Source organism: Pezoporus occidentalis, unplaced genomic scaffold, assembly GCF_034315485.1.
Source record: "Pezoporus occidentalis ecotype Australia unplaced genomic scaffold, CSIRO_AGI_Poc_V1 ctg4, whole genome shotgun sequence".
In the NCBI taxonomy this organism is placed as follows: Eukaryota; Metazoa; Chordata; class Aves; order Psittaciformes; family Psittacidae; genus Pezoporus; species Pezoporus occidentalis.
The window spans coordinates 9,888,289-9,903,434 of record NW_026915724.1 but is presented as its reverse complement, the minus strand read 5'-3'; the positions used below and the strand labels follow the sequence as shown (position 1 = coordinate 9,903,434).

General features: G+C 42.1%; 1 protein-coding gene across 2 annotated transcripts in view; it reads right to left on the bottom strand.

Moving 5' to 3' along the window:
- ATP6V1H (ATPase H+ transporting V1 subunit H) overlaps nt 1-15,146 on the bottom strand; it is a 286,032-nt gene that overhangs the window by 37,205 nt on the left and 233,681 nt on the right. Inside the window, exon 2 of one of the 2 annotated variants that reach the window (XM_062633392.1) lies at nt 8,056-8,182. In XM_062633392.1, coding sequence (XP_062489376.1) covers nt 8,056-8,159 — 104 coding nt within the window. In that variant the 5' untranslated portion in view covers nt 8,160-8,182. Of the gene's footprint in view, nt 1-8,055; nt 8,185-15,146 lie in introns of those variants that run through there. The other variant, XM_062633393.1, reaches the window with a different exon arrangement.

Sequence of the window (15,146 nt, the reverse complement as noted above, 5' to 3'; positions counted from 1 at the left end):
GCCGATGTCTACCTGCAACCTGCAGAGGTTAATGGTGAAGCAGTGGAAATAGTTGCAAGAACTTAAACACGCAAAGCTAGCATATTATGTGAAAAGTATAATACAGAATATGAATAATAGTCTAATCCAACCTGAATGAAGTGCTGAAAAAGAAAATTAATTGTTATTTTAAATTTGCCATAAGCACCGAAGAGACTTTTAAGGACTACAGAGAACTTGGTTCCTAATGTATTTTTAGCTTTCACTAATTATGACATTCCAGCTTTCCCTGCTTGTTTAAAAAACGATATGCATGCAAGCTCATTCTAACACATATCAAGGGGGCTTGATGTAGTAAACTGCTGTGGACACCTATAAGGTTAACAGATCCCTACTTGATCTTCTCTTTGCTGAGTTACTGCCATCATAGTACTATTTCAGAAAGCTGTTGACTCAGCTGAAGAGCTGGCAAAATACCATTGGGGTTTTGTTATAATACACACCTTACCATCGCAACAAATAATAAACTTGCCAAAATAGTACAGTCAGGTACTCTTCAGGTAAGAAAACTAATTTTAAACCAGGTAGTCATGAAAATATCCAAGACTTTAATAGGTGACTAGCTTTATTAGTTAATACCAGGAGTGCTTCAGGAAAGAAGAAAATTGTGCATATCATCAATACAAAAGCCACAGGGGATGAAAGTATTGGACATTGCTCCATTTCATTTATTTCCAAGACACATCTCCTCTTACATTTCCACTGAGTCAAATGCCCCTTCCACTTTTCAAAGCTATGTAGCACAGATTCTTTTAATCCATCTATTACTCTGGGTTAGTTCCAGATGTTCCCTAAGTAGAAGTTACATTAAAATCCTTGTAAACTTATCTGGTGGGAAGGCAGGAGGTGGTGGTGCTGGTTTACGGTTGGCTTTTTTGTTTGTTTGATGGGGGTTTCTGGTTGGGTTGGTTTTTTCGTTTGTTGTTGTTTTTTTTAATTGACTCCCCTGGATTCTTGAAACACGGAAACATAAGCAAGACTTAAAATATGTTCTTATCTTTCTTTCTATAGTTATGTCTTGAGAATGGCCTCATCAAAGAGCCATCTTTTACCTATTTACTTTTCAAGTAAAGAACATAAGTCGCTCAGTACCACGTACACTATTTCTGTATTCTAGCTGCTTTATGAGAAATATCCTCACATGCACTGAGGAAAGGCATTTAAGACATCCCAGACGGAAGATTCAGAAAGACAGTGGTAAATCTTGACTAGTTTCTATCAAAATTTAACTAATTACAGATTAAAAATTAGCTAATGATAACCATGCTGCTACAACAAGCCTTTTAGATTGACCTGTGTTCTTTCCTGCCTATTACAGATGGATTTCAATAGTTGCTGAAAGATGAGGATATTTCATCCGCCACAAACGTAGACTTAATGTTCCATAACTAGAAGTCTTCCAAGTTTCAATCAATGCTGGCCAAGCCAGGGACTCCTGGATGATATTGATGTGAAAGTCACAAGATGAGCTGCTTGTTTATAAGAATATTGGCATTTAGAAAGTACTTCAAAGATGACATACGGTGAGTCCTTCATTTTCAGCTTTAATTCTTGAAAAAGCCTCATCACAGGAAGAAACATGCTTCTTTATAACCAGGTTATTAGAAGAGGTCTGCTAACTGTCAAGGTAAACAGCTTTGAAGTTTTCACTTTCATCCTACATTAGACCACAAGGAAAAAAAGAAAAAAAAAAAAAAGTGTTGGGATTGATGTTGCCTTGGGGGGAAAAGCTGTTAGGGTTACTCTTTATTGCCTTCTAAGTGCCATTCAAAAACACACTTTCCAAACTATACAAAACAGCACAAGGGATTTGACAGCTTTGTAAACAAGCTGTTAATATTTTATCAGGGATCTCATACATCTGATTAATAGTTTTAGTAGTTTCAAATGCATTTCATCTCCATTAACATCAATTTAAAACAGAAAAAAACTGATTATGTAGCAAACCTTAGCAACCAAATGAAAGAAAAAAAAGCAGAGCAGCCTCTGACAGCTGGCACCAGCTAACTCATATCATTACACATTTTTCTCACCCCGTCTTCGAAGAGACGGGAACTTCCCAGCACCTCTAAGTAAACACTGGAAGAAATCACAGCATCCCTCCATCCCTCTTGCTAATAACCATTTAGTTTCCTATTTTCCAGGATGTGCCTACACAGTCTTTTGTCAACAGATAAAAGTCACTTTGACAGAGCTTCAGTTGTCTGGATATAACATTTTTCATAGATTCATAGAATAGTTAAAAGTTAGAAAGGACCTTAAGATCATCACGTTCCAACCCCCCTGCCATGGGCAGGGACACCTCACACTAGAACAGGTTGCTCAAGGCCCTGTCCAACCTGGCCTTAAACACTGCCAGAGATAGGGCAGCCACAAATTACTTGGGCAGCCTGTTCCAATGCCTCACCACCCCCACAGTAAAGAGCTTCTTCCTTATATCCAAACTAAATTGCCCCTGTTTAAGTTTGAAGCCATTACCCCTTGTCTTATCACTACAGTCCCTAATGAAGAGTCTCTCTCCAGCACCCTTCAGATACTGGAAGGCTGCTATGAGGTCTCCACGCAGCCTTCTCTTCTCCAGGCTGAACAGCCCCAACTTTCTCAGCCTGTCTTCATACACGAGGTGCTCCAGTCCCCTGATCATCCTCGTGGCCCTTCTCTGGACTTGTTCCAACAGTTCCATGTCCTTTTTATGTTGAGGAAACCAGAACTGCACACAATACTCCAAGTGAGGTCTCACAAGAGCAGAGTAGAGGGGCAGGATCACCTCCTTCAACCTGCTGGTCATGCCCCTTTTGATGCAGCCCAGGATACGGTTGACTTTCTGGGCTGCAAGCGCACACTGAAGCTGGCTCATGTTCATTTTCTCGTCGACCAACACCCCCAAGTCCTTCTCCACAGGGCTGCTCCGAATTTCTTCTCTGCCCAACCTGTAGCTGTGCCTGGGATTGCTCCGACCCAGGTGTAGGACCTTGCACTTGCCATGGTTAAACTTCACAAGGTTGGCATCAGCCCACCTCACAAGCATGTCAAGGTCCCTCTGGATGGCATTCCTTCCCTCCAGCATATCAACCGAACCACATAGCTTGGTGTCATCGGCAAACTTGCTGAGGGCGCACTCAATCCCACTGTCCATGTCACCAACAAAGATGTTGAACAAGACCGGTCCCAACACCGATCCCTGAGGGACACCACTCATTACTGGTCTCCAGCCAGACATTGAGCCATTGACCACAACTCTTTGTGTGCGGCCATCCAGCCAGTTCTTTATCCACCGAGTGGTCTACTTATCAAACTGATGTCTCTCCTATTTAGAGACAAGGATGTTGTGTGGGACAGTGTCAAATGCTTTGCACAGGTCCAGGCAGAAGACATCAACTGCTTTGCCCTCATCCATCAATTCTGTAGCCCCATCATAGAAGGCCACCAAATTGGTCAGGCAGGATTTACCCTTAGTGAAGCCATGCTGGCTGTCACCAAGCACTTTGTTTTTCATGCGCCCTAGCATGGTTTCCAGGAGGATCTATACTATTATCTATCTGTACACTACAGATTACAGGACTGTAGACATGGAGATTTTAGACCAGGAGTCCTGTAATCACATTTTAAAACTCTGTGAGGGCTATTAAGGCCTGCCTTGAGAGCACTAGCTACAGGAAAGAAAACTGAAGCTGTGTAAGATTTAGAATGCATTAGTTTGTCAGACTACAATTTTTAAAACCTTTTGGTCTCTCAAGATGATTCAGAAACTTGTGATTCCTTCTTTTTATTATGCATTTCCTCCAGTAGCACTTGTTCCTTTTTTTGGTTGAATGATTTAACAAAAGCCATTCCGAAGGTTAGGGGACTTTGATTGTTTTTTAATTTGGGGTGTTGTTTGTTTTTAATATTTTTAAAAATTGACACCTGCAGCAAATATGAAACTCTTTCTGATGACATCATAACAAGGCATAATTTCTTTTATCCAGGTATCTACAGAATTTTTCATGTACCTAAAGGGCATTCATTTTATCCAACTGCTCAACAGTTTTACCATTACAAAATCAAAACGGTAAAAGAGACTGAATGTACTCTACAAGACTGGACCAAATTAAAAAAATAAAAATTAAAAATAATAAAAATAAAAATAAAAAAATAAAAAAAAAATAAAAAAAGAAAACCACACACATTACCACTGAGGAAGCTTCTTTCTTCTAAGATTAAGACTGGATTTTAAAGTCCAAGATACTTTAACCCACTTCAGAAAGTTCCCCCACCCTCAAGAAAATAAAACAGGCATTTTAACATCAGAATTCACAAGCATATATGTAAAGTAGTTGAAGACACATGGAAAGCTACGTACAAGTTGGTCATCAGGTAGTTCACCTGATTAAAAATGAAACATTGTCATGCTGTATACTTAGAAAACCAACAGTGCATTCAAAGGTAGGTTGAACTCTGAAACAAGTTCACTTTTTCACAGAACTCAGTTACTACTCTTAGAAAACAAAAGCAAACTTGCTTCAGGCAAACTAACACACTCTCCCAAAGGCATTCAGATACCAGAAGGCAAACGCTGACAGCAACCACACAGTACGCAACAGCAACCCACTGCATTTTCAACTAGAAGAAGGCATCGATACCTCTAAACCACTAGAAGTCTCGAGATCCAAAGGCATGAAAGTCTGCACAGAATAGCCTCAACTAGGTGCTACATGTAGTTTCCAGAAGATAAGTAGACCTACACATCACCTTCCACTGTTGCATGTTCTGCTATTTTTTGTTCCCTCAGACACATACCCTAACTGGAATTAAACACTAGCATTAAAAAAAGTGGCAAGCAATGAACACAGTGGCAAACTGGTAAATACATAGTTGCCATGCCTATATATGTCCCTTTTGTGCCAACAGCATACACAGAAAATACCTAAAATCAGCATTGTGTTAGCGTAGTTTGACATTTAGTTTACAGTTATAACCTTCAGAGATGGAATAAACAATATGCCAGTTAATCTTTAGCCTGAACTGACTCTACAAGAGCAGTCAGGCTACTACAGTCCGACCAACTATTAGAAAGCCATTCTACTTTTGCATTGAAGAACAAAGTGGAAAAGAACTTCAGAATGCCTTTCTGTGCAAATCAAACTCCAATGCTGTTGTGACAGATGCAACTTTTAAAGCATTTTTATACACATACAACTGGCATAGCTAGATTAAAAAGAAATAATAATACTTCATTAGAATTTCTTGTGACGTTCTTTGACTCCAACTACATTAAAAGCTATCTATAGTTTAAGGAACAAAATTATGCCATGCCTCAGTTCATATATTAACTAAAGGAAAACAAACATATTTCCTCTAATGTAAAAACATCTGAAGACTTAAAGTACACCCCCATACACTTACACACAAGCTTGTTGCACTAAATGCATACACTGCTAGAACAGAGGCTCAAAAGAAAGCAAGAGAAGTGTCCTTCACAATCACCATCTTCATTCTACTCCATAGACTAGAACAAGCCACTCTGACCTGCCCCTAACAGGTACATCAGAAGCAAGAAGTTTCCACTGCTTTTTATCATAGAATGTTTTGGGTTCTAAGGTACCTTAAAGACCATCTAGCTCCAGCCCCGTGCCCTGGGCAGGGACACCTTCCACTAGACCAGGTTGCTCAAAGCCCCATCCAACCTGGCCTTGAACACAAGGGACGGGGCAGCCCCAGCTTCTCTGGGCAACTCGCACCAGTTCCTCACCACGCTCACAGGAAAGTACTCCTTCCTAATATCTAATCTAAATCTACCTTCCTCATTTTAAAGCCATTTCCCCTTGTCCTATCCTTACAGGCCCTTGCAAAAAGTCCCTCTCCAGATTTCCTGTACATCCCCTGTAAGTGCTAGAAGGCTGCTCTAAGGTCTCCCCAGAGCGTTCTCTTCTCCAGGCTGAACAACCCCAATGCCCTCAGCCTATCTCACAGGAGAGGTGCTCCAGCCCTCTGATCATTTTCGTGGCCTCTTCTGGACTCAGTCAAACAGGTCTATGTCCTTCCAGAAATGAGTCAACATAGCTGCACTACTGATTTATTAATAAATCGTTTAAAGCCCCAGCCTCAAAGACACCATCACATCCAAACCTGCCCATTGTAAGAAGAACATGTCAAAAATCAGGTATAATTTTACTTCCTCCTTAGAGGAACCAAAAGTTCCTCTGATGTTTTACAATAACTAATGATAAGGAAACTCCTCAGCCAAGGAACTATAATCTTCACAACGCTCTACAATCCCTGTGGGACCACTGAAGTTCATCCTAGAAGCTGCCTTAGCCAGACAGCCAGGATGTTATCAGTACATACAAGGGACAATCATTTCAGAGCAATAATAAACAGAACACACTGTCATTGACCTAGAAAGGGCACCAAGCACTGAACAGTCTCACAGCAGGATAACAAACACTAGCCAGATGCACTACAGTAGAACCCAAAACCTGGCTAACTGATCAAAGATAGGAAGTAACTACTATATACTTCTTCCATAGGTTCCAGAACAAAAGTCAAATTCTATTTCTAGATACAAAAAAAGAACCGTCAACCCTACCTCCTGGTCAAAAGAAGTTACATAGAAGTTTGCTGACAAATACATACACAAAACTCCCCCATCCTTATTCAGCACTAGAGAGCGAGCCCCAAGAATGAAGGAAAATTATAAATGGTGACCACATAAAGCACAGTCAATTAATACTACATATATATTCAAAATACAACTCCTTGCAAAACAGAACCACCCCTTATACTAATGAAAGCAGCAGATGAATCTCACCAGCCCTTCAGTCGGAACCACTAGAAAAGCAGTGAAAACCACTATCGCATATTCACTTATGTTGACAGTGCACAACTGTACTCCCAATTTCAACCTGATTAACTGCAAATTAGCAGTTCATTTGCCACTAGGACAGGAACAGCTGCTCAGTTTTCCTCAGGACACACTTCCAACCAGATGGATACAGGGCACACAGTAACAACAAAGCTACTACAAACCGTCTGAAAAGTGCTTAGTAGCTGCCACTGTCAAGCTACCACAACAACCTTCCTCTCTTGCCTGCAAAGCCACTAATGTCACACTACAGACTGAACTGGGAACTGACCCATCTGAAAAACAGCCTATAAAAATGAAGTTGCAGCAGCAGATCAGCTTCTCAGTGCAGACTTATAATGCAGATACACAATCACAAAGAGGAAAAATAACACAGTTCAATGAATTGAATAGGCAAGACTGAGCTACACAGCACAGGGCAAAGTAGGTAGTCATTAATAAGCTACTGGGTTTGCATTTGTCAGTTTGCATGTGTACATTTTTGCAACTTCATTTTAATATATAGCATATTATGTATGTATCACAGCAGCCTGAAAAAAAAAAACAAACAAACTTTCTGCGGTTATTCTGTGTAACATTGATAATCACAAAGCATCATCAGAATGGTTTGTACCTCTAGAATCAAGATTTCTGCCACTTCAGTTACAATGCAGCAAACACTGAAGTAATTTGCTATTACATGTGAGATAATAGTCATTTACACTTTACCAATGTTCTTCGCAGGTACCTGTCATGAGGAATGCATGGCTGCAAGAAACTTGCATTTCACTTCAGAGTACAGAGGACTAATAAAAGCTTGTTTCTTCTCCTGCTGTTTCCCTACCTCATGCATGTATCTCTTTTCCTCAGCTTGTCCCTGTGTCCCTTTTGGACAATAGTTCTCTCACTACTCCCAGTGCCATTATATATATTCCAGGGTTTTACCACATATTCATGCCAACTTTTATTATTTGCTATTAGTGTTCAGTTCACAAAAGTTGAGTTCCCTTTTGGGCAATAAATCATAAGAAAATTTTCCCCAACCACTCAGATTTTTTCCAACTACTTCCATGGGACCAAGACAGAATGTTCCTCACTGTAACCTAACGTCCCAGTGTAACCCAAAATATCAAAAAGTCTAACACTTAAGAAGGAAGGAGGGAAAATAAAATATGTGGAAAGGTTTCACTTACTGGAGATATGACTGCCAGTTTACTTTGTTTGCCCGAACTTCAGCAGCTTTGGCCGCAATGATGTTTGTTGGGACAGCAGCATCTACAGCACCTCGGATATCCATCTTAATTGGTAATCAAAATGTACCTAGAAATGTAAGTCAGATTTGAGGCCTCTTATTCAAGTATATAAAAGCAGAGTATTTGTCCAATATTTTAAAGAATAAAAATCAGTGTCCCATTCCCTAAAAATGTACTTAGTACTTTCAGAGAAAATAAAGGTTTTTGTAAAAAAATAAAAAATAAAAAACCAGCAACAATAAAAATTAAACAAAACACAAGTTATGTAAATTAAAATTCATGTTACATTGCCTAACAAGAAAATTCATGTCATCTCTGTACAGAAAGCAAACTGGAAAAGAAAGAGGAACAGAAGCTGTGTCACCACAGACAGTGACCTTCACCACTCCTTTCTCCCTCCTTTATTGTTTAATCTCCTCCTGACATTGATGCCAAAACAAGAAGTGTGTTTGCAGAGGCTGGAGCACCATTCTTTACAATCTAAACTGCATCAAACCTCTCCACACAGGCTATGTCCAGCCTTTTCTGGCTCCCTTCACAGAGGCAAGCAGGAGCAAACTGACACAATCTGCCCCATCCTTAACAAGCATACAGTTTGCATGACTGAATGAAACTGTAATTCCAACAGCAACAAAAAAAGAAACTACCCTGAACAAATGGAGCAGCAGTTAAAACTACTTCTGCGAGCAGACATCCACAACAACGGCACCATTTACTGCGTCCTTCAACTGAACGTTTCCGGGCTCTTACCCGACCCAGCCAGAGTGGCTTAAACACTCCTCGAGCCACAGAGTGGGGCAGGGTCGGTAACCCCGGCTGCAGGACTAGGCAATACTGAGGTCCAAGAAGAAGAGAGGCGCCTGGGACAGGCAGGAGAAAGACACTTGGCCCTGTCCTGCTACTCCCTGCAGCGTCTCACGGACACCTCCAAAGGGGCCCGTGGGAGCGAAAACCCTTAGAGAAGCTGCCGCGCCACGCGGAACCCAATATGCCACCCCCGGCCCACCAGAGCTCCCCGAGAGGCAGTGCAGCGGCACATCCGCACCTCAGTCCCCGCGGCAGCGGTCACTCACCCCAGGGGGCACGCCTGCGGATGAGGGCCGTGGGAGGGAGGGAGGAAGGAAGGAGGCCGCAGCCGCTCCTTGGCAAGCCCACGGAGCCCACGTACCAAAGGCCCCGCCGCTACGCCTCACCGGGCGCCGTGCCGGGCCCCGCTCCGCTCCGCTGCGCAGCGGCCCCGCAGCCACCACCGTCATGTGACGCCGCTCACCTGACCACGACGGCAGCCTCCGAGGGACAGCGCGCGGCGCGGTGGGCGGGGTGGGGGCGGGTGGTGCAAGGCTCCGCCCGGAAGCGGTTAGAGCGGCCAAGAGCGTGCAGGGTTGTGGTGCGGGGTGTGTCGTGTGCCTTGGCCTTATGCGATTATACACACGTTTATAGGTATCTTTTATATATACCCACTTTTCTACATATATACATATACACATACATGCATTTATATATATGTAGTATGCTGGGCTGCATTAAAAGAGGAGTTTGTTCAGCAGGTCAAGGGAGGTGATTTTCCCCCTCTACTACACTCACATAGGACCGCACCTGCAGTACTGCGTTCAGCTCTGGGGCCCCCAACACAAGAGGGATGCGGACCTGTTGGAGCTTGTCCAGAGGGAGCCACAAAGATGCTTAGAGGGCTGGAGCACCTCTGCTGTGAAAACAGGCTGAGAGAATTTAGGTTGTCCAGCCTGGAGAAGAGAAGGCTCTGGGGAGACCTTAAAGCAGCTTCCAGTACCTAAAGAGGAACTACAGGAAATCTGGAGAAGGACTTTTTGCAAGGACCTGTAGGGATAGGACAAGGGGGAATGGCTTTGAGCTGGCAGAAGGTAGAGTTAGATACTAGTAAGAAGTTCTTTCCTGTGAGGGTGGTGAGGCACTGGCACAGGTTGCCCAGAGAAGCTGTGGCTGCCCCATCCCTGGCAGTGTTCAAGGCCAGGTCGGATGGGGCTTTGAGCAACCCAGTCTAGTGGAAGGTGTCCCTGCCCATGGCAGGGGGTTGGAATGAGATGAGCTTGAAGATCCTTTCCAACCCAGACCTTTCTATGATTCTATGATTATGTACTCATACCCGTATACATATAGTTTTATATGGAGGTCTGATCCCATCCTGAGAAGACTGATTGCAGGACACAACGTGTGGGTGCCTATTTGCCAATAAGAAACAGCTCAGTGTTTCCACAGAGAACACAAGGCTGGCTGAGAAGAGCTTAGAAGCTCTGCTCAGGGCAAGCTCCTGCAGCCACTCAGCACTTCTCCCTGTTTCCCACCTGGGCGAGGGACCGCCAAGCTTGTGACAGAGGCCCAGGAGGGGAAGGGGCCACGGAGGTGGCAGGCAATGCCCCAGGCACTGAAATGCCTCCTTGGGCTCTGCGTTCTTTTATTCCAGTTCCCAGTGTTTTCTTGCTTTCTGCCTCTTGTGCTGCAGTGGGGCGAATTTGCTCTTTCCTACAACTGGAGAGCAGGCAGGAGTTCCTGAACCCCCGTTTCTGGTAGGCAGGTCTGACTGCCTGTGCTATATTGTGGTGTGCCAGGTCTCACAGCCTGCAGTGTCACACTTCTTCCTTATAGCTGGACAGGTCCATGCTGAGGGCACACCATTTCGTTCTTCCCAAGCCATATCTCAGTGGGAAATAGACCCTGCACAACCTCTTCCTTTTGTAAAAAATGGCCTACATATGTTGAGCTTTGTCTCTATAAGCAAAAGGAGCAGGAAACTTTTCAGACTAAAAGCCCAAGTGTTTCAGAAACCACAGTCTAATGCTTCCATGTTTCTAAGAAAAAACATCTCTCTGATTTCAGTTGCTGAGTGAAGTTTTCCAGTCATACTGTGATGAAGTGCACAGACACACTACTCCTAGTCAGAAATGATCCTGAAGGGTAATTCTGCTAACATGTAAGGAGGAAATGCAGGGGAAAGAGAAATAGATCGAAGAGTTTGATTGAGATAGCCAAATACAGATAGCCAAATATAGATAGCCAAAATAGAGTTCCCTAGAGAGGTCTACAGTTAACTTGTCATTTTGTTATGGTCTTTGTATTTTCCAGGACATCCATTTAGGGGATACACTGTTCTTTAAATTATACCTGCACAGTACCTTTATCGGTGTTTTTTTTTAATTCAAGAAGGAGTTTCATTACTGTGCCACTGATTAATTATAATTAGTTCTGGCTGAACCCAAGTACGACTACACACAGGACTGTGGTTCTCTCACTTCTAGTCCCTGTTTCTGGTATTGTTTCAGTACTCCATAGCAAGCAGAGAAAAAATAAACTCATGGTTTCAGTTCGGTGCCCAGTGTGATCTCGTATTTGGAGCATGCATTAGGTCATCCACGGTCCTTTTTTTTCATAACACACTATTTATTTTTGCCTAACTGCATCACCTGCAAGAGTCTAGCACCATCCATTCAGTGTGGCTAAAAGAAGGCAGACTGCTACTTGCCGTTTTCTATAGAAAAGAGCTTTGAAAAGCTGTGATTCAGCATGTTGCTTCATCATAAATGGTAAGCTCTGACTTTACTATTCATTTCACAGGTGTTTGGGAAGCCGCAATAAAATATATTTTCCTAGTTTCTGTAAACTGTCTGAAAGTATGCCCCTACTGACTTAGCAGAGAGAGAAGGGCAGATAGCAGAAATAATTGTAATAGTAATTACTATTTTTTTAAACAGGAGTACCAGGGAGCATTTAAGGAACTACCAAACATTAAACATGGCATTTTTACCGGGCAAGTTAATAGGGTCTCTAACACAATAATCAAATTAGTGAATGCAGTGTGCTGTATTAGAGAATGAAAACAATATGTTGTTCCTCAATATACCTACATAATAATATACTTAATCTACATATTCTTCCATGTCATGGAATAAATGCAAAACATGGACAAAAAGTCAGTACAGCTTTGTAAGGTACAATCATGTCTCACAGCTCTTCAGGAGTTCTTCATGTGTGTGGGAAAGGTTGGTATAGACAGACACCATCCACTTGGATTTATTTCCAAGAGGCATTCACTGACATGCCTCTGGAGGTGCTCTTAAGAAGAAAAAAAAAAACAAAAAAAAACAGCTTTCCTGGGTTAAAAGGAAAGATCTGTGCATTGATTCATAACTCATGAATGAGAGACATCAACAGAAGACAGGAAGAAATGATCAGCATTCACAGCGCAGAAGGGTCTTCTGAACAGAGGGCAAAAAGCATCTGGCTGGAGTCCGTGCTGTTCTTCACACTCACAGGTGTTTGAGAAAGGAGGTAAACAGCATAGTGAAAACTTTGCTGATGATAGTGCTACTCCTTTGACAAGTGCACAGTTGAACTGTAAAACACCTTGCCAGAGGATGGTGGGTATGCTACAGATTTCCATGTGCTCCCATCTCCTGTCTGTCAAACATCAGGCACATCTGAAAATTTTCACTTGGTGTGAATCCCGTGGGGCAAGCTTGGTGTAAAGGAACTTCATTGCAAGGGTAAGCTTTGAGAAAGAAAAACATTGTACAGTCATTGCAGGAATCTGTCTCATGTGCCTGTCACCACTATGACAGCAAGAGGTAATCCTCAGCAACCAGCGCAAATACATCCTAATTATCATCAACTTCAGAGAGTACCTCATGGTGCCTTATTCAAGCTGGTTGATTCTCTGAACTGGATCTTATTAAAGGTTATATTTTGAGAAGTTCTGTGCTCCTTTTTTTTGGTAAGCCTCATTCCTTCAGGGTTCAGGTGCTGCAAAACAATTCTCATTTAGCTAATTTTGGTCAAGTCAGTGCTTAGCCATTAACTCATGGCAGTGCATCTTCATTTGAAGTTGCTATGTTTAGATGAATTTACTGATGTGTGAAACACAGAGGAAAATGAAAGCATATCAGCATGCAGGAATAAAATTCATCAATTGCCTGAATCACAAAGAATAAAAATGTTCAGTAGTTTAACACTAGAAAAATGAATGCAGATGAGTCATCTGCCCAGTAAGACTACAGACAGCTGGATCATGAGATTGTATTTCTATTATCCTTTCCTTCTTTAATAAGAACAATGTCTCATATATTCTGCAAATTATATAAGTGTTTTGCACACCTGCAGTTTAACCTTTCAGCATTGTGTACATCACCTGGCTGTCTCCAGCATGCCTGTACAAGTTTTTAGCATATGGAGGAAATGGCTTGGAAAGTTTACCCAAGGAAAGCACACGTAGAAGGTCAGGAAAAGTGAACACACTTCCTTAAGTCACAAAATATTATTGACAAAAAATCAGAGATGGCAGAATCTGTAACAGAGAACATTCTCAAAGTGGTACCTATCCGCTAGAAAAGCATAGAGACTAGCTTCATCTTTGAGAGCTACCATTCCTAAAACAAGAGTTCATTTTACCCTAAGGTTATTCATCCAAGGATTCAGATCAGATCTTCTGAGTGCTCACTTTTACTTTTCCAAGGCTTAAACCCCATCCTCCCAGGGCAATGTGGAAAGGAGCAGCTTGTACATTGTATGACAAGGGTTGGATGTGAGACTTAGGCATGGGCTTCCTCACATGACTTGTTTCAGCAACAAGTCCCCATGGGTGCACTGCAAGAAGAGCAGGACATGTTTCTGCTATCACAGAACTAGTGCCAGGTGCAGACACTAAATTAAACCTGTTATTTTTTAGCAAGGGGGACTCTGTAGCACGAAAGGGGCAACAGCAGAGAAATAATTACAAGTGTGCATGTGGGTTGCAAGGGGGAAACCTTAGAGGGAATCTAGCTGGTTTTGTAATGTGTGAAGCTTGAAGCCATTCTGAGAATCAGTGGCTAAGTCCATGCAACACTAATATAATGTAGAAGGGGTTTTGTTTTCTAGATAAAATGAGGCAGAGAAATATGAAGAAACTAGCTGAAGGTCACACACATGGGGAAAAACAAAGCATGTGCTGTTGTAAATCTAAAATACTCTTTTCCCCAAAGCACTGCTCTCCAGTATGGAAGAAAAAAGTAGTGCAAAGTAGAAATTCACCTGCACCACAGTTTTGCAAATGTCATACCAGGCAATCTTCTGATTGCTCCACCACTTCTTTGAAACTAAGTTTTGCATGCTTAGTTAACGAACCACACATATATCCTCAGTAGGAATGGTGTTTTCGAAAGAAAAATAAACTAACATTTTATTGTAATAAATGGACTAGATGATCTGTAAGGTCCCTTCCAACCCTAATCATTCTATGATCCTATGATTCTATGATAAATACTTCTTCAATTTTTTTCCCTGGTAGAATAGAACAATTGTCAGAAAATTCAAAGTGAAGTGCTGTGCAGAAACAGGAACACCAGTGCAAAACAACTATTTATACCCTTGAGAGATAAATGCAGGTGGAGTTGAAATAGTAGGGTACATTATTTTAAGGAGTAGGAACAGGTGTCTCTCTCATGAATATATACATCTGTATTGAAAGCCGGAGGGTCTAAGAATCTCCAGTCCCTCTTTGCAGCCTATAGCATCTCTCCTTCTCTCACTGTCAGTCTCTGCTTCTTTGTGCCAACAGCTCTTGTCTGGACAAGGGGGTTCACACCTCAATGGGTAGAAGCAGGATGAGGTGAAATAAAGCCCACTTCTGGGTTAAAAAATACAATTCAATAAAAGAAAATTAAATTAAATTAAATTAAAAAATATAATATCCTCTAACTTCCTCCTCTCTCACAAGAAGAGGCTAGGTCAGAGCAGCAACTTCATGAAGGAAAAAGGGAATGCTGCTGACAGTAAGCCTGGCTAGAGGACAGAAAAGAAGGTGGTTACCTAAACCTCAGCAGTAACTCTGCCAAAGTGAGACTTATTACCAGAGCTTATGCAACAGCTTTCTTCCTGTAAGATGACTTCTAATGCAATTCAGCTTGTCAAGCCAAATGCTGGAAAAAGTGGTCTGTCGTTGCTCTTCATTTTTCTCCTCAGCACTGGAGTGGGTCCAGAGAAAGGCAACAAAGCTGGTGAAGGGCCTGTACTACAGGTCTTAT